Source organism: Clytia hemisphaerica, unplaced genomic scaffold (assembly GCF_902728285.1).
Source record: "Clytia hemisphaerica strain Z4C2 unplaced genomic scaffold, Clytia hemisphaerica genome assembly, whole genome shotgun sequence".
Lineage (NCBI taxonomy): Eukaryota > Metazoa > Cnidaria > Hydrozoa > Leptothecata > Clytiidae > Clytia > Clytia hemisphaerica.
In genome coordinates this window covers 984,895-1,003,010 of record NW_027103553.1, presented here as the reverse complement: position 1 = coordinate 1,003,010, position 18,116 = coordinate 984,895, and the positions used below count along the sequence as shown (strand labels likewise).

Sequence of the window (18,116 nt, the reverse complement as noted above, 5' to 3'; positions counted from 1 at the left end):
AAAAAAGTCATTTTGGAGGGTATCAAACACGTCAACGATCATTTGGAATGTGGAGGACTGGTGCCAAGAAAAAATGAAGAAGATTACGTAAGATTCGGTAAAGGTGAAAGGTAAGCAAAAATTCAATTCAACATTATTCATAATAAAGGCTTGGTGACACGAGAAGTTTTTTTCGCGTTGGTGCAATACAACATGCTCCATCTCACCAACCTGAAACGCTTTCTCGTGTCTCCACCCCCATTTTTCTATTTTCCCAGGGACAAAATCAGCGTGTCTTTTGGGTATTTCCCTCACTTTTTGTCCCATGAAACAAAAAAAGAAACCATGAGGCACGCACTTTTTTTGTGTGTTTCTGGGCTGGAGCATGTTGCATTGCACCAACGCGAAAAAAATTTCTCGTGTCACCAAGCCATAAGTGTCACTTTATTTCAATAATGTTCTTATTTTCATATTTTCATATACGTTAATTTGATAATACAGTGAAGTCTTCATAACTCACACCTCAATAACGCGAATGTCTCCTTTACTCAAACAAGTTATTTGGTCCCTTCAGTTAACAATGACTCGTAAACTACTCCATGCTTCGAAATTTCCATAATTCGAAAAAATTTCTGTTACTGTTCGTGTTCATTTATGGAGACTGTTATCTTTTACGGTAATTTGATTTGATTTTTCGCCCTTCAGAAAGGAGAAAGCGAATTTCGACATCAAATTTCAAGTTTTTCTTCTTCTGTAAAGCTTAAATCCACGCTGAATTGAAGAAAAAAAGGGTTTGTTTTGTAGGTGTCAATCATTTATTGGTAAGCAAGGTGGTCGTCAAGATATCGAGATTGGTGGCAATGCTGGATATTTCTTTGGTTTGATTGGTGCAAGCAGCACTAATTGTGCTCGAATGTGTAAGTTTATCGCTACCATTTTTTATCAAATTTGGGGAATCTCAATCTGAGCCTCCAATTTTCAGTAGCAGCTAAGATATTATTGGTTGAACTTCTTTTAGAGATGTTTATTAAAATGAGGTGACAGGAATATCTACAGTTACTCTAATTTGGAACTCTATTTTAACTCAAATTTTTGCACTAAAATACTGGGTCCCTCAACTTAAAAACTGTTTAAAATTTATCTGTTTCATCCGTGAAACGTTCTCTACACGTTTTTTTTTTTTTAAGAAACACACTTTTAAGAAACATGAGGCTCAGAATGCCTAAAAACTAAGAAACATCTAAGAAACATGCTGAGGCTGGGAATGAGAAAATAGCATTTTTGAATTCGTTTTTTTTAAGATCCTTCCAATCAACGTTCCAGAAATATACATACATAACAGTTAGAAACACTTGAGAAAGTCAGAAAATCAATATAGAATATAGGAAAGTACTGTAGATTAGTCAATTAGACTATTGTATTATCGACATGCGTCCTTTAAGCTTGACAAAGTTTAGAAACATGTAAGAAACATTTAAGGCTCAAAAGGCCGATTTCTTAAGAAACATTGAGGCTGCTTGGGAAAACTAGTTTCTTAAAAAAAAAAAACGTGTAGTTCGAAGAAAATTCTTCATGCCTTGAAGATCAAATTGAAGAAATGTTAAAGGTTTTATTTTTACATAAGTGTTCTCGTTTCATATCAGACACATATTTCATATCAGGACAATGTCTGTCTATTGTTATATTATGCTGATATAAGCAAAAAAATAATTTTCTTTTCCTCTTTTTGACCAATCTTGCTCCACATCCGTGTCAATCAAATGCGAAAAATTAAAATTGATGAGTAAGCAAACGATATCACTCTTATTTAAAAACAAAACCTTTAACTGTATGTCTTGAAATTATGGAAACTACCGGGTGTGCCACAAATAAGTTACCCTCTTTGATTTGATATTGTAGGCAGTAGAAAAGAGATTTTTCAAATATTGTTTCTGAATCATTCAGAGGAAAGTCCAACTTAAAATTTGGTGTATTACGTTTTAATTTTACTTCATTGGTTAAAAAGTTATGTTCAAAAACCTAAAATGTCAATTTAAAAAAATGTCAGCCCCGTATGGAGCTCAGAATAAGCTTAACTAAGGCTCCAGTAAAGCGCTGTAAGCTTACAGCGTAAGCCCAAGCGGCTCTGGAGGCCTAAAAACCGGTTTTCTGGCAAAATTACAGATCCCAGCCGGTTCTTACCCTTCTAAATCGCTTTAGCCCCATGAAAATATACTAATTAGAGCCTTTGGAAGTAGCTCACTCGCTTGTAAGGTCGCGTTTTTACGTTTTTTGCTTAAAAACGCTTAAATAGAGCTTTTTAAGCGTTTTAAGCTATTTTAGTGAAAATTCGTCGGTTCTACCCCCTTCGCTGGACTTCAATGGGTCTAATCCTTTGCAATAGAGTGTCCCACGAGGTTTAGGACCATTGGGAACCAGCTCAGCCCTGTATGGAGCTAATTTCATTATTTCCTATCAAATTTCGTTTGTTAATGCATTTATTAGTTTTTTTTTCGTTTTTTTTCTATCAATTCTAGGGAATGCTGGTGCTATCGACTATACAGGTTTCGATAAGGTACTTTTAGTTAACTCTATTTGCATGAGGGGACAAAACACAAAAAAATTCGTCCTCGCAAAAACGCGATATATATAATCTTGTCGACTAATATTCGATCGCGAAATATTTTCACTATGGTATACTCCCAAAGAAACACAAACCCGTTAGATGAAATTCTGTTTTACACCCCTTTGTCACAGACCCGCTGGGACTCCAGCTCCACTAGAAAATTTGGTAAAAATTTCGTCCCTGGTGGGGAAATACCCTTTAGAATTATAGTCCCACTTGGAAATTTATTTTGATTTGAACCCCATTCGAAATTCAATATTTAAAAATTGCACTCCAAAACCATCCCCACTGGCTTTTAAACTTTTGAAGAATAAATATCTTTCCCCATTGGAATTTCAATATGAATTTTTATCCCTACTGAGGAAAAAAGTTTCGACCGGGGCTGTGAGACAGGGATGTTTTCTTGATACAACTTCTACAAACTATTACAGTCTTGATCCTAAATAATAAATAATCTTCCGATATGATATTCTTCAGTGCCAATGGCAATACAGAGACTGTGAAAATGCTAATATGTGTTCATGGTTTGGTTTCTGTGGCTCATGCAAACCCAATTTCAAAAGTTGTGTGAGTACATATACACAATATCTTTTGCTTTCGTTCGTTTTTTCTTACCGTAAACTCTTCAAATATTGATTCAGAATCACGTTTTAATGTGTTTTTTTGGACCTACCCCGGTGGGGTGGAGGTCCTATAAATTAACCTTTGTTCGTTCGTTCGTTCGTTCGTTCGTTCGTTCGTTCGTTCGTTCGTTCGTTCGTTCGTTCGTTCGTTCGTTCGTTCGTTCGTTCGTTCGTTCGTTCGTTCGTTCGTTCGTTCGTTCGTTCGTTCGTTCGTTCGTTCGTGGTTTGATTTTCAAAAATATCGTTTTATATGGGGCTCCTAACCTCTAAATCTAAAACATCGGAAAGCCAGTGTGAAACAAGCTTTATCATGCTTTCACACATCTCTATGCTATGCTGTTATCATTTTTTTCGTTCGAACATTTTCATCTTCATTCAGCATGTTTCGGACTACCTACATCTGGTATGTCCATTCAGTATGTTGCTTGTTAGACCTACCTCGGAGGTTCTTTAAGTTAACCGATGTTCGTCCGTTCGTCTGTTACAAGTTTTTCTCGAGATTGGCTCATTAGTCATTAATGGATCCTCATGACAATGATTGATTAAATTCTAACTGAATTCTCTTATAGCTAACCACATAACAGGCATATAGGAAATTTCAAATTTAACAATTGATGAAATGGTATTTTAAAACTTAATACTCTCTGACATTGATTGATCGATGAAACTCCAATCAAATATCTCGCAATACCTATATAACTCGTGTGAATTTATAATAAAGACATCTTCCGCTTGTTCTGATTTCGTCATGACAACTATAAATAGTAAGGCCTGACACACACGTCGACATTTTTGTTTATCTTTGGAACTGAGCATATGATGACACTCAGCAGGACCACTTTTTTCACTCGACTCGTTTTTTGTTGAAAACCACAGGTATATTGAACTAGGGATACTTTGCCTTTGCACGGGCTTTGTATTTTGTAAAGTCTTAAAAACATCGAACCTTAAAATGTGTTCCAGGCTTTTGAAGCTATCTATTTTCTACCAATTAAAGTACCTTTTTAGTAAGTAAGACTCTGAATACTGACTAGCCTTTATGCAATAAAGTTCATATGTTAATATAAAAAAAATCAAAACAATATGCTTCGTTCCTTTCGAAAAGAAAACAGAACAATTTTTTGCTGTTCTGTTGACAGAAGGCCATCGTTTAGCTCAATGTCCATACGTATGTTTATCTAAAGATCTTTTTATGAAAGTTCAAGGACTTTATTTATTGATCCTGTTTTTGTTGGAATGTTATCTTCTGTTATGTCGTGCGGTTGAACTTGAAAATCATTTTAGAATGCTGATCCATACGCGTTGATGATTGACGATACGCAGAAAGGTCTATTATAAAATTACTTCTGATAGACTCAGTTGGTCGATTAGTTTCTGAAACGATGGATCGCAAAAGGAGTCACGATTCGGGGCAAGGAATTGCTCTGCAGCATGAAAACAAAAAGGAGTTGAATGTTGACGACTTTCTACACCTAGTCGGTGATTATGGAAAGTTCCAAAAAACCCTTAATGTCATTTTTGGATTGATGGAGATTCCATACATCTTTGTGATCTACATCTTAACGTTCACAGCATTTGAGCCAGAATGGAAATGTATTGAAAACAGTACAGTATGTTCACTAAATGGAACTTTTACGAGTGAAAATAATTTTCGTTGTCATATTCCAAGATCGGAATGGGAATATCTTCAACCGAAAGAATATTCAATTGTTGTTGAGTATGATTTATCGTGTGGTGGTGAATGGCTAATTAGTCTCTCTGTTTCCATCATCTTCGTGGGCGCTTTATTTGGAGCTGTAATACTAACATGGGTATCCGACAATTTTGGACGAAAAAAACTGATGTTTATAAGTTATACCGCTGGAACTATAGCGAACTTTGCGTCTTGTTTGATGCCGAATATGTCCTTATTTATCATGTTCCGGTTTTTTTCCGGTTTTTTTATGCCGGGTGCTAATGTCTTTGTTATGATTATTGAAACTGTAGGAGAGAAACACCGTGCATTTGCCGGTAATTTGATATGGTTGTTCTACGCTGTAGCCTTATGTTTGCTACCATTAAAGGCTTATTTCATCAGTTCGTGGAAATTGCTTTTTGTTGCTGGATCTTTACCTTATTTAGTATTTGTTGCAACATATCAATTTGTACCTGAATCTGTCAGATGGTTGAGGCTGAAAAGTCGTACTAAAGACGCTTTAGCAATTTTCCAACGGATGGCTAAATGGAATGGGAGGGTACTGGACCCGACAGTAACTCTCTCCCCAGTCTCCAAAGAGAAAGAGATTACTAACCCATTGGATGTTTTTCGACCTAAGCAAATGGCAATGACATCAATTGTGTTTATTTTCTGTTTTTACACAAACTCACTCGTTTATTTTGGTCTCACTATGACTGCTGGTGACTTGGGCTCAGGCTCTTTACATTTGAACTTTGTACTTATGAGCCTGGTGGAATTTCCAGCAGCTTTATTAGCTACCTACTGCTGTGATAAGTTTGGTCGTAAAAAATCTTCAACCTTTCCGCTTGCTTTATCAGGGCTATTAGTCGTTACTGTATCCTTATTACCAATCACAACACAAGCTTTTAGAATGGTTCGCACGATAACAGGAATATTTGCGAAACTGTTTATCACCATGAGTTATGATTGTATAGCAACTTTGGTCGTTGAAGCCTACCCGACGAATATACGATCGGAAGCGCTAGGCATTATGGGTGTAGCTGCAACAATTGGAGGTGCAAGTGCACCATGGGTAGCCAAAGGACTTTCAACACTGGTCGCCGAATTACCTTTTTATGTAATGGGTACGCTCGGTGTAGTGGCTGGAGTATCGTGTTATTTACTTCCAGAAACAAAAGGTACTTTACTACGAGAGAGTAAGATTGACTTTCAACTAGTTCCAACGCACCCTCCAGACAATGGTGACACGGAAGCGCGACAAAGAGAAAAGTCTCACTTTGAATCAACTGCTTGAATGCAGTAAAATTTACATTACAATCACAACAATAATTAAAAACAATTGTACATCTATTGCATAATCTAATTTATAATTAATTTTGTACTATATTTTTTTCCAGATTTTCACTTCCAATTTTTCATTAGATATTTCCTATAAGATGATTTAAAAAAAAAAAACTAACAAAGTTATCCATCAAGTTAAACAATCCTTTGGGGCTCCGCCAAAATTCCTAACATTGCTTTACCGCATTATCTCTTATCAAACTTACTAAATACCAGAGCTAGAAATTCAATAGCATATATATAGAAATTTTTGTGAGAGAAAAAATGTTCATAGCTCATTTAGATGAGGAATTTATCTTAACCGCACAAATAATCTTTTGATGGGTACTTTTATGTTACAAGTAAAGCTAAATCAAATACTAAGGATAAAGCTTGGAGCTTGGAGCTGCAGGCTTGTGAGTATTTGTAAAACGGCCGCGGAATAATCTCATAGATTAGCACTTGTCGTCTTACTTTTATTATGGAGGGTTGTTTCAATATAATCATTTAAATTTGAACGGGATTTTCCTTCTGTTTGACGGCGCTTTGTGAGGATGGCTTTTTTATTGTGATACCTAGAGGGATGCCTAGCCGAATTTGCGAAAACGAAAACACGTCCATAATAATTTATGCTTTAAAGTATTTTTTGATTTATCTTCGAGCTAAATTCTAAACGCTGAATTTGAGTTGGATCGCGATTGAATGTGCTTGTTGGAAAGAAAATTGCGAATATTCTTAAGTCTGTCTCAAAAGTATGTGGACACTTTACTTTTTGGACCTACCTCCAGGTGCCCCGGTGGAGGTCCTATGAATTAACCTCTGTCTGTTCGTCCGTTCATCCGTCCGTTCGTCTGTTACCCAGCTTTTCTCGAAATTGGCTCATTAGTTTTTTCTGATTTTTTGCACAAAGATGCAAAATGGCAACGGCCAAAATGTGACGGAGCCCGATTTTCGAAAAAAAATTATTTCCGGCCGAAAATGCCGGAAATATGCCGGAAAAACCGGTTTTTTGGCATTTTCTCAAGATTCCATCATTAGTTTTTTCTGATTTTTTGCACAAAGATGCGTATTAGCAATGCCCAAAACTTGGCCGAGTCCGATTTTTGAGAAAAAATCTTTTCCGGTTGAAAATGCCGGAAATATGCCGTTTTTGCAGATTTTCATCGGACTTTTTCCTTATATTTCGTTGTTTTTTCACACAAAAACATTATTAATAGCAATGTCCACGATCAAGCATGATTCAATTGTCAATAAAACTGATTTTTGAAGCCGGAACTTTCTAAAAATCGCCGGAACAGCCGATTTTCGCCGGAAAAACGGTATTTCTTGAATTTCTTGAGCTGTACTTTATATTTTTTCATGAAATTTTGCACACTGATGCAAAATGTCAATACCTAAATTGTGACGAAGCCCGATTTTCGAAAAAAATTCATTTTCGGCCGAAAATCCCGGAAAAACTGGTTTTTTGGCATTTTCTCGAGATTTTATAATTAGTTTTTTCTGATTTTTTGCTCAAAGATGCGTATTAACAATGTCCAAAACATGGCCGAGTCCGATTTTTGAGAAAAAAAATTTTCCGGCGGAAAATGCCTAAAATATACCGGAAATCGCCGTTAGATTTTCATTGGACTTTTTCCTTATAATTGGTTGTTTTTTCATTCAAAAACATTATCAATAGCAATGCCCACCATCAAGCATGTTTCAATTTTCAATTAAATTGATTTTTGAAGCCGGAACTATTTTAATAGTCGCCGGAACAACCTATTTTCGCCGGAAGACAGTATTTCTTGAATTTCTCGAGCTGTACTTTATATTTTTTTATGAAATCTTGCACACTGACGCAATATGACAATACCTAAAATGTGACGGAGCCCGATTTTCGAAAAACGTTTTTTCCGGCCGAAAATACCGGAAATATGCCGGAAAAACCGGTTTTTTGACATTTTCTCGAATTTTTATTTTTAGTTTTTTCTGATTTTTTACAGAAAGATGCGTATTCGCAATGCTCAAAACATGGCCGAGTTCGATTTTTGAGAAAAATTTTTTTCCGGTTGAAAATTCCGGAAATCGCCGTTTTTGCAGATTTTCATTCGATTTTTTCCTTATATTTCTATGTTTTTCACACAAAAACATTATTGAATGCTCACCATCAAGCATGATTCAATTGTCAATAAAACTGATTTTTGCGACCAGAACTTTCTATTTATTTTTTCCCTACAACCCTTCCCTCTCCCCCTACCATCAATCAATGATGAATTTCTTGCGTTATGCATTTTTGCTAAACGCTTATGTTTTCTGACTTTTCATTTTTCTCCTTGCATTGCTATCTAACTTTCATCATCAGGTAGGTCCATTCAGCATCGTTTGACCTTTTCTTAGCCCCCATTCATGCTAGAAAGTTATACACCGTTGGAACGATATTTCGAAGGAGAATACCTCAACCAATTCAGAGCAGAGTCTAATGAACCTCAATTAAAAGTTATCAGTGTTTAAGATTCAATTGACAGCTCATTTAAAATGACTTAAACACCCCCTTCTCACAGACCCGGTAGGACCTTTTCAGCCAGTGGGAGTAAAAGTAACGGATTGCTTATTCCCATGCTTTTATGGCTGGGGATTTCAATTCCATTGTTTTAAGTAAAAAAATTCAGTGGGGATGAGAAAATTAGTAAATATTTTGCAGTGGAGCATTGGCTTATTGAATTTTTTTCAGTGGGGACAAAAATTGAAGGAAGATTTTCCACCGGGGACGATATTTTGGCCAATTTTTCCAGTGGATCTGTGAGAAGGGGGTGTATCTGAACACGAGGTCTGCCAAACAATTCTATTGTGCTGTAGAAAATGCCCCTACCCCAATTTCATAATGTTCTGAAATTATATTGAATCTAGTGAGGTAAGAAAAAAGGTAATTCTAAATAAGATAGACCAAGCTGGCAAACAACGTTGTTTCAACGTTTATCTAACGTTCACGAGGTCCATTTAACGTTAGATCAACGTTGAAACAATGTTGTGTGCCAGTTCTAAATCCACAGTGAGCGAACGGTCACGTAACCAGAGGATTTCATGCTCTTTCGTATAAAAGGATCAACAGATCTACGTATAGGATCTCCTCTACTGTCACGAAGTGTTGACTATTCTATTTCTGCCAAAACAAACATTAACAAATTTATGATGAATATTAAGTGATGCTAATGTCCTTGTGAACAAGAGAGCAAGAATGAGATCATATTCCAATGACGCTGAGTTTGAATTTCCCAAACACATTGTTTTTAATGTTGACAATCTCAACAAACTTATCGAGAAGCATCATTTCACGTCGCTTGGATTTGATCAAAAAGTACTTCTTTTTGTATTGTTTGTAGATTCTCATGTTTTTGTTTTGAAATGAAATTGATCAAGGCGGGAAGTCTATTTTTCATAACCTAGTTGAACATTTATCACGACTGTGAGAGACCTGCAGTGGTATCATTTCATCTTTTAAACTCACTGTCTTAACATTCATATATTTCATCACTTCATAGAGATCGAGAAAGTCTACAGGAGATTTGACCATGTCGTCCACAGAGTCTTTAGCAATGGAAGAAACTGAGAAATCGAACAGTTTGCAACCCATCGAACGTTTGAATGTGGATGGCTTTTTACGGATGGTTGGAGGCTTTGGAAAGTTTCAAATCATCTTGGATATAGTATGCTGTATTATAATGTGTCCTTTTACTTTTCATGTACTTATTATGTACTTTGCTGCTTTGCAACCAGAGTGGAAATGTGTTGAAAACAGTACAGTATGCTTACTAAATGGAACTTTTACGAGTGAAAATGACTTTCGTTGTCAAATTCCACGATCAGAATGGGAATACATGAAACCGAGGGAATATTCTATTGTGACGGAATTCGATATTTATTGTGATCGTGATTGGATGATTTACATGACAACCTCGATTCTGTTTATTGGTTGGATGTTTGGTGCAATCTTCATTGGTTGGTTGGCCGATAATTACGGACGCCGAAAAACGATGCTCCTTTCAATTGTAATGGTGCTAACAGCTAGTCTAATCGCACCTTTTGTCAACAACATTTATGTGTTTATTATCTTTCGTTTCATTGTTGGTTTCTTCATCCCTGGAGGAGGTGTAATCATGTTTGTTTTAATCTCTGAGATTGTCAACGATAAATATCGACCACTGGCTGGTATTATTTTGTGGGTCTTCTTCACCTTAATTTTATGCGTTATGGGACTGTTAGCATACCTCATACCTAAATGGAAAATATTATTCATCATCTGTACAGCACCTTTTTTCGCCACTTTGCCGCTCTTCAAATTCATCCCTGAGTCTGTCCGCTGGTTGAGACTAAAAGGAAAAATCGAAGAAGCTTTGGAAATATTTCAACGAATTGCAGATTGGAATGGACGAAAATTGAACCCTAACGCTTCCTTATCGATGGTTCAGGGAGTGGAACACTCTTCAAACCCTTTGGATTTATTTAAAACAAAACGTATGGCTATCAAAACATTGATTCAGGGATTTGCTTGGATGGTTAACGGTATGGTTTACTATGGAATCTCATTAGCTTCGGATGACCTTGGTGGATCCTTGTATCTCAACTATGTTTTGGTCAGCTTGATAGAGCTACCTGCCCATGTTTTTGCTATTGATTTTTCCAACAGATTTGGACGCCGTAAAACTACATCGATTTCGATGATCTTAGCTGGTATATTAACCCTTGTTGTTGCATTCATTCCTAAATCACATAATGAGTTTAGAGTGATGTTTGGTATGCTTGGAAAGATGCTTATTACTGTCAGTTTCGATGTCATCTATACCTGGTCTGTGGAAATCTATCCTACCAATATTCGATCAGAAGCAATGGGATTCTTACAAATTACAAGTCGTATAGGAGCAGCAAGTGCACCTTGGATAGCCAAAGCAGTAAAGGTCATTCATAACACATTACCTTTTTTAATTATGGGAGTCTTAGGTCTGTTAGCTGGTATAGCTTGTTCCATTTTACCGGAAACGAAAGGACAGGAGACACAAGAGACAGAAAATGACGTCACTGAGGAAGTATTTTTCATGGACGAATTTAAGTAGATAATAATATTCTGCGAGTAATCTGAATGCTGTAAATGATTACTAGAAAATTAAGTAAAAATTTCGTACCCGTTGGAAAGTACCCTTGAATTTCAGTCTTTATCCCACTTTATACCACTGAGGAATAAAGTTCCACCGGGGTTGTGAGACAGGGGTGTGAAGAGGTGCAAAGTTTAAATCTTCCAACAATATTGTTCCCGGGATTGTTCCATATAAGACACTGTCTCGTTAGCTTAAGGAAAAGGGAAATAGAATGAATTCAAGGATTCTTTCACATGTAGAACCTCCTTACTGACAGCCCCGGTGGAACCTTATTCTTCAGTGGGGATAAAAGTTCCTATTGAAATCCCAATAGGGATATAAATTCTTTTGTATCAAGGTTAAAAAATCCAGTGGGGATGGTTTTGGAGTGCAATTTTTAAACATGGAATTTCGAAGAGGGGGTAAAATCAACGTCAATTTCCCAGTGTGGCTGAAAATCTAAGGGTACTTTTTCACTGGGGACGAAATTTTTGCCAATTTTTTACATTGGGGCTGGGGTCCCAGCGGGTCTCTGACACAGGGGTGTTTACTGTTTTTCAACTTCTTCTTTGATCGTGTATTTTTGTCTTAGAAGTCTCTTTGATTTGTTTTCTGTTTTGAAAATTGAAACCTATAGTTTTTCTGGATATAAAGAGGCTCAAGTGTATTGGGATCCTACAAAATACCCCTTTGTGACAGACCCACTTGGTCCCCAGCCCCGCTGGAAAGTTCGACAAAAATTTCATCCCCTGTAGAAAAAAACTCAATTTCAGCCCCACTGGGAAACTTACTTTGGTTTCATCCCCATTCGAAATTCCATGTTTAAAAATCGCACTCCAAAACCATCCCCACTGGATTTTCAACCTTTGAACAATAGAATTTCTATCCCCATTGGGATTTCAATAGGAATTTTTATCCCCACTGAGGTTCCACCGGGGCTATGAGGTAGGGCTGTTACAAGAGAAATCCTAGATGACTTGCTTCAAGACTGGTTTCTGGTGACCCCTTGTTCGTTGCTGTTTATTTAATTGTAAAAAAGTACCTTATTCTTATTCTTGTCAGTTTTAATTTAGTTTTTTTTTAAGTTGTTAATGTTTTGACTACTATTTTTTGAACTTTCACCTTACTTCATCAATTTTGTGGAATGAACTTGTCAAAACATTTAGTTATTTTCGTCAACTTGAATAAACAATGTCTCTTTTTGCTGCCGTTTTTGCAATTTGAGACTTTGTGAGTCAAGCACCCTTGAGCTCCTATAAGTAAGATAGGCGGTCTTTCTGACAAACATTTCGACACGTCTTTAAGGATCTTTTGGCTACTTACTTTCTACCATTTACTCAAACGAAGGACCTTGTGTTTGTTACTACATTTATTTAAGACCAATGGTTTAGATTTTTATCTTTACTAAGGAGCATAAAGTTTTGTTAGAGTAGAGTAGCTGATCTTTAGGAAAAAAAAAGAATAAACAAATCCCCTTAATATCCCGGCTTATCTCCACCTGATTTAGGTATAATCCTCTATAATGTGATCGATTTGTTTATTTTATTGAGGAGATAATCTGTAGATAAAAATTTAAGAGAACAGTGACATTTATTTATATTGTTGTATTTCATTATTCATCATTTTGAAGTTTTTTTAATTTGATTTACTTCTTTTCACTTGTGGCAATAAATGCCAGTCATATAAAAATTCCCACCTAAAAAATGTTTAAAATACGCTAAAAATATCATATAAGGGATATGCTTTAAAATAACTAAAAAAAATAGATAAAAGATAGATTCTTATTTTTCTAAAAAAAGATTATTTTATTATTAGGATTTTAAACATAGTCACAATTTGGTCCATGACATCCAGGTACTCTTGTATCGTGAGGATGATGATTCTGAGGAGGATGATTAAAAGGAACATGTTGTGATGTACAAGTGTTAACTATTGGATTGAATAGTGTACCTTCCCGACACTTACGACAATGTGACGTTCCTCGGACACATTGTACATACCATTGTGGTTGACCAGGATAAATGAAGAAGATCCACGTGTTACCACTATATCCATAACACAACGATGTTGGACCTTGAAATTGAAAAAAATAATAAAGATTTAAATTAAGATATTGATTAAAAACACTGTTCCTCCGTTAACCCTATTAGCCCCAAGCTTTTTTGACTTTTGTATCCCCAGGGGGAAGGGTAGAATCTACCACCCTCGATTATTTTCGATCTAGAAGAGCTATGGCCATGAAATTTGGTACAAATGTTCTCCATCATGATACAATTGCTGGTTTTGCAATTTCCATGAAGATTTTTTCTTAAAATCTATGCTGAAGATGAGTAAAATTTTCAAAATTTGATGACGTCATAAATGATGACGTCATCATTTTCAAAAATTTTCTTTAGATTTTTTAAATTTGTATTATCAATGCCTATCACGTGTCAAAATTTGAAAATGATTGAATAAATAGTTTAGAAGTTATCAGCACTTTAAAACTTTGAGTTTTAAGGATTTTAGCTGGGTTTTATGTCATGTTTCACAATAAAGTCATAAAAACTGATCTGGACAACCTCTGACGCTAAAATTTTGTACAAGTACTCTTAATAAGATTTTATTAAAAGTCAGAAAATTTCAAGTCGTTTGAAAAATTTTTCTCCGAGATATAAACAAAAGAACTCCAGCGTGGTAGATTCTACCCCCCCCCCCCCTGGGGCTAATAGGGTTAAGGCAATGAAGATTCTTTTTTTGCTCGGATACTGGGAACTTTCTTCACTTTTTTCAGATGTTACCAATGACTTGAGGAATTCAAAGCTCGATACATCAAAATTTTTCAAAAATTGAAACTTTTGCAACAAAGTTAGGAGTTTTTAAGCTAAGAATCATTGAGGTCTTTAAAAACTTACAATTGATGATTGATGGAGCCACTGGTTGTTTATAATGTTGTGTGGTGGTTGGGTTAGTATAGTGCGTTGTTGTCGATGGTTGCGTTGGATGAGTATAGTGTGTCGTACTCTTTGTTGTTGGGTGGGTTGTACTTTTAGTTGTAGGATTGGTGTAGTGGGTAGTTGTCGATGGCTGAGTTGGATGAGTATAGTGAGTTGTTGATTTAGTTGTTGGTTGGGTGGAATGGGTTGTGGTTGTTGGGTTAGTATAGGGAGTCGTAGTAGTAGGATGAGTGTAGTGAGTTGTCGTTGGCTTTGTCGATGGGTGTGTGGAATGAGTGGTTGTTGTTGGATTGGTTGGATGAGTGTAGTGTGTTGTACTCTTGATTGTAGGACGAGTGTAATGTGTCGTCGACTTGGTTGTTGGGTGTGGGTGGAATGGGATTCTCAGATGTGCAAATGGGTCATGGAAATATGGCTTCTTCGTTGTTGACTTGGTTGTCTGGTGGGTCGTGGTTGTCGGGTGGGTATAATGAGTTGTACTCTTTGTCGTTGGATGGGTGGTTGATTTAGTTGTTGGATGGGTGTAATGGGTTGTTGTTGGTGGGTGTGTTGGTCTGGTGTAATGAGTCGTTGACTTTGTAGTTGGGTGTGGGTGATATGGGATTCTTAAATGTGCGAATGGGTCGTGGATGGATGGCTTCTTCGTTGTTGTAGGGTTAGTGTAATGAGTTGTTGTCGATGGTTGAGTTGGCTGTGTGGAGTGAGTTGTTGACTTGGTTGTCGGGTGGGTTGTGGTGGTTGGATGGGTATAGTGAGTTGTACTTTTTGTCGTTGGATGGGTGGTTGATTTAGTTGTTGGGTGGGTATAGTGGGTTGTAGTTGGTGGGTGTGTTGGTCGGGTTGTTGTAGACTTGGTTGTAGGATGTGGATGATATGGGATTCTCAGATGTGCGAATGGGTCGTGGATGTCTGGCTTCTTCGTTGTTGATGTGATCAAGTAGTGGAAGAAAGGATCAAAGGTAGGGTGGTGTGGATTTGGTTGGTATGGTCTCTTAGTTGTTGGATGTGTGTAGTGAGTGGTGGTTGAAGGTTGGGTCGGATGGGTATAATGTGTTGTAGTCGTTGGGTTGGTGTAATGGGTCGTTGACTTAGTTGTTGGGTGAGTAAAGTGGGTTGTTGTCGATGGTTGGGTTGGATGAGTGTAGTGGGTTGTCGTCGATGACTGAGTTGGATGAGTATAGTGAGTTGTTGATTTAGTCGTTGGGTGAGTTGTTGGATGAGTCGTTGAGTGAGTGTAGTGAGTTGTCGTTGTCGACTTTGTTGTGATTGGAGTATAATGTGTTGTCGTGGTTGATTTTGTTGTTGTAGGATGAGTCGTTGGGTGAGTCGTTGGATGAGTTGTTGGGTGAGTCGGTGGATGAGTTGTTGGGTGAGTGTAGTGAGTTGTCGTGGTTGATTTTGTTGTAATAGGATGAGTTGTTGGATGAGTGTAGTGAGTTGTCGTGGTTGATTTTGTTGTAGTAGGATGAGTTGTTGGATGAGTGTAGTGTGTTGTCGTGGTTGATTTTGTTGTTGTAGGATGAGTTGTAGGATGAGTTGTTGGGTGAGTTGTTGGGTGAGTTGTTGGTTTAGTGGGATGAGTTGTAATTGTAGAGGTTGTTGTTGGATGAGTATAGTGTGTAGTCGTTGATTTGGTCGTAGGGTTGGTATAACGAGTTGTAGGTGCAGTTGGATACGGTTTCTTTGTTGGGAACGGGTGGAAAGGATGGTAAGGGTTGTTAGGATGGATACCAACGTACACAGGGTGGTAGATGTTTAATGGGTTTGGATGATGTATTCCATGGTAAGGGTTGTGTGGTCTCTTAGTTGTCGTTGTAACTTTTGTCGTCGTTGTAGTTGTTGTCGGGGTAGTTGAAGTCGTCGTAATTTTCATCATATATGGGTTGTACGGATCGTGAGGGTGGTGTGGTTTAGGATGATGAGGTTTAACCATGTGGTAAGGATCGTGAGGCTTTTTTGTTGTTATCGGATGTTGTGGCTTCATATTATGATAAGGGTCGTACGGTTTCTTCGTTGTTGCAGGATGGTGCGGTTTGATCTTGTGATAGGGGTCGTGAGCTTTCGTTGTCGTCGTTGTTTGAATTGTTGTTGTACTTGGTGTTGTGCTAGTCGTTGTCGTCGGTGTCGTCGTTGTGGTTGTGGTTGTCGGTGTCGTTGTTGTCGTTGTGGTTGTCGTTTGTTTTGTTGTTGGATGATGTGGTCTTTTGGTGGTCGTTGTTGAAGCTTGTTGAGGTTTTTTGCCATGATGGAATGGGTTGTAAAGACCATTGTTATTTGTGGGAGATGCCCATACACAAACTCTTACAACATTATCAAAAACTGTTTTCGGTGGACATGGCCGACAATAGGGTTTACCGTGACTGCATTGGACGTAATAATTTGGGAAATTCTCACTCAGCCTGAATAATGCACCATTTGATTTTCCTTGGCAAAATGTGCTTGGACCTGGAATATGAATATGAGCATGGATAGGTAAACATTCTCATTACAAAAAATATGTAAAATTTTACATTTTAGCGTTATACATGTTTTTTATCAGAGCAAACTATATAAGAACATAAGACTTCGATGGTCAAAATATTAAGAACAAATTAAGAAAATTCTAAGGCTTTCTGGACTCTAAAACACCCGATTTCTTAGGAAAATTGACAAAAATACTCAAAAAGTTAAGAACATCCGAAGGCTTCAAAAGTTTTGGATGTTCTTATAAAAGATAACGTGTGGGGTAATTTACTTACATGAAGGGCCTGTTGATGATGTTGGAAGGTCTCCTTGAACAGCAAAGATCACTACATAAAAATGAAAAAATTAAGTTAAAATAAGTGTGTCTTGGATGAGATTCTTTGTTTTGCGTATGATGGCACACATCAACCAAAATAAATAATTATCTCGTAAATTTTAAACTCAAACAACCCGGAGAGTACTTCCTTTCTATTTTTCCCGATTTGAACCCTCGATTACCCATTGGAAAAGTCATAATGGGACCATTCCCACCATTATGCGAAATGCCCAAGGTGAGAAAAGTGGCACTCAACGGTTTTTCACTCCTAGGGACCTAATGAACTCATTTCAATCAAAAAATTCCATGTGGATGCAAATTTTGGGTCCAGTCAAAAAAAACCCAAAATCCCTCAGACTAATACTACAGAATTTCACTCATTGGAAAACTACTCTTTCCCATTGCGACATATGCTGTAATTTTGAGTATCGCTCTACTTGATTTCCGAGCTGGAAATATGAAGTTTGAAATTCCCACCCATTAAAAAGGCGTTTTTCATCGCGCTATTGTCATTTACCTCTTTTATTTGATACAGGGGTGTGACAAAGAAAAACTGTTACATACCTGACAGAATAGCAAGAACTACTGTTGAAGTCTTCATGCTCGTCATTGTGATTGAGTCTCTGGTGTTGTCTAGGCAAGATGCCAACTACAACTTCTGAATAATCCATACATGCCATCGCCTTTTTATACCTTCATACTCGAAATCTCTTTAATCCCAAGGATAGTGCGACTTCTTTACCTCTGATATATTTAGTTTACAGCTTAGCCAGTTTGAATTACCAAGGATTATAACTATATTTCCATTAAACAATGGGAATTTTACCATTTTTAAAAATCACAATTCTGTTTTAAGCTGATAATCCTTGGTTAGGTTCAAGTTAAACAAAATTGAAACTTAATTTTTGAATAATATTATATAACTCGATTTTATTGATCATGACACAATTGTCAAACAGTAACCTAATTATAGATTGAATATAATGAAATTTTAATTGTTAATCTGCAATTATGTTTAATTTGTCTCAATCAATTGCTTTAACCTGACTAATATCCGGTTTCAATTAGCAAGTGCATGTTTGTTT

At 36.9% G+C, this 18,116-nt stretch overlaps 3 protein-coding genes across 3 annotated transcripts; 2 read left to right on the top strand and 1 right to left on the bottom strand.

Moving 5' to 3' along the window:
- Positions 1–4,100: 4,100 nt before the first annotated feature.
- Positions 4,101–6,448, top strand: LOC136800399 (solute carrier family 22 member 3-like). The gene has a single exon (XM_067057057.1). The coding sequence runs from the start codon at positions 4,590–4,592 to the stop codon at positions 6,177–6,179; it is 1,590 nt and encodes a 529-aa protein (XP_066913158.1). The 5' UTR covers positions 4,101–4,589; the 3' UTR covers positions 6,180–6,448.
- Positions 6,449–9,291: 2,843 nt separating this feature from the next.
- LOC136800398 (solute carrier family 22 member 3-like) lies at positions 9,292–12,435 on the top strand. Its single transcript, XM_067057056.1, has 2 exons — positions 9,292–9,542; positions 9,727–12,435. Exons 1-2 carry the CDS (start codon positions 9,423–9,425, stop codon positions 11,293–11,295), a joined length of 1,689 nt encoding a protein of 562 aa, XP_066913157.1. The 5' UTR covers positions 9,292–9,422; the 3' UTR covers positions 11,296–12,435.
- A 452-nt stretch (positions 12,436–12,887) lies between these two features.
- LOC136800397 (mucin-2-like) lies at positions 12,888–17,850 on the bottom strand. Its single transcript, XM_067057055.1, has 4 exons — positions 17,596–17,850; positions 16,991–17,041; positions 14,211–16,697; positions 12,888–13,389 (listed from the first exon to the last, which is right to left on the bottom strand). Exons 1-4 carry the CDS (start codon positions 17,639–17,641, stop codon positions 13,136–13,138), a joined length of 2,838 nt encoding a protein of 945 aa, XP_066913156.1. The 5' UTR covers positions 17,642–17,850; the 3' UTR covers positions 12,888–13,135.
- Positions 17,851–18,116: the final 266 nt, after the last annotated feature.

Coding starts and splice junctions, on each gene's coding strand:
- LOC136800399 (XM_067057057.1), top strand. CDS start 4,590: ATGGATCGCAAAAGGAGTCACGATTCGGGGCAAGGAATTGCTCTGCAG.
- LOC136800398 (XM_067057056.1), top strand. CDS start 9,423: ATGAGATCATATTCCAATGACGCTGAGTTTGAATTTCCCAAACACATT. Junction 9,543..9,726: donor CGCTTGGATTTGATCAAAAA/GTACTTCTTTTT, acceptor ATCACTTCATAG/AGATCGAGAAAGTCTACAGG.
- LOC136800397 (XM_067057055.1), bottom strand. CDS start 17,641: ATGACGAGCATGAAGACTTCAACAGTAGTTCTTGCTATTCTGTCAG. Junction 16,698..16,990: donor ATCATCAACAGGCCCTTCAT/GTAAGTAAATTA, acceptor TTCATATTCCAG/GTCCAAGCACATTTTGCCAA. Junction 13,390..14,210: donor GGCTCCATCAATCATCAATT/GTAAGTTTTTAA, acceptor TTCAATTTCAAG/GTCCAACATCGTTGTGTTAT.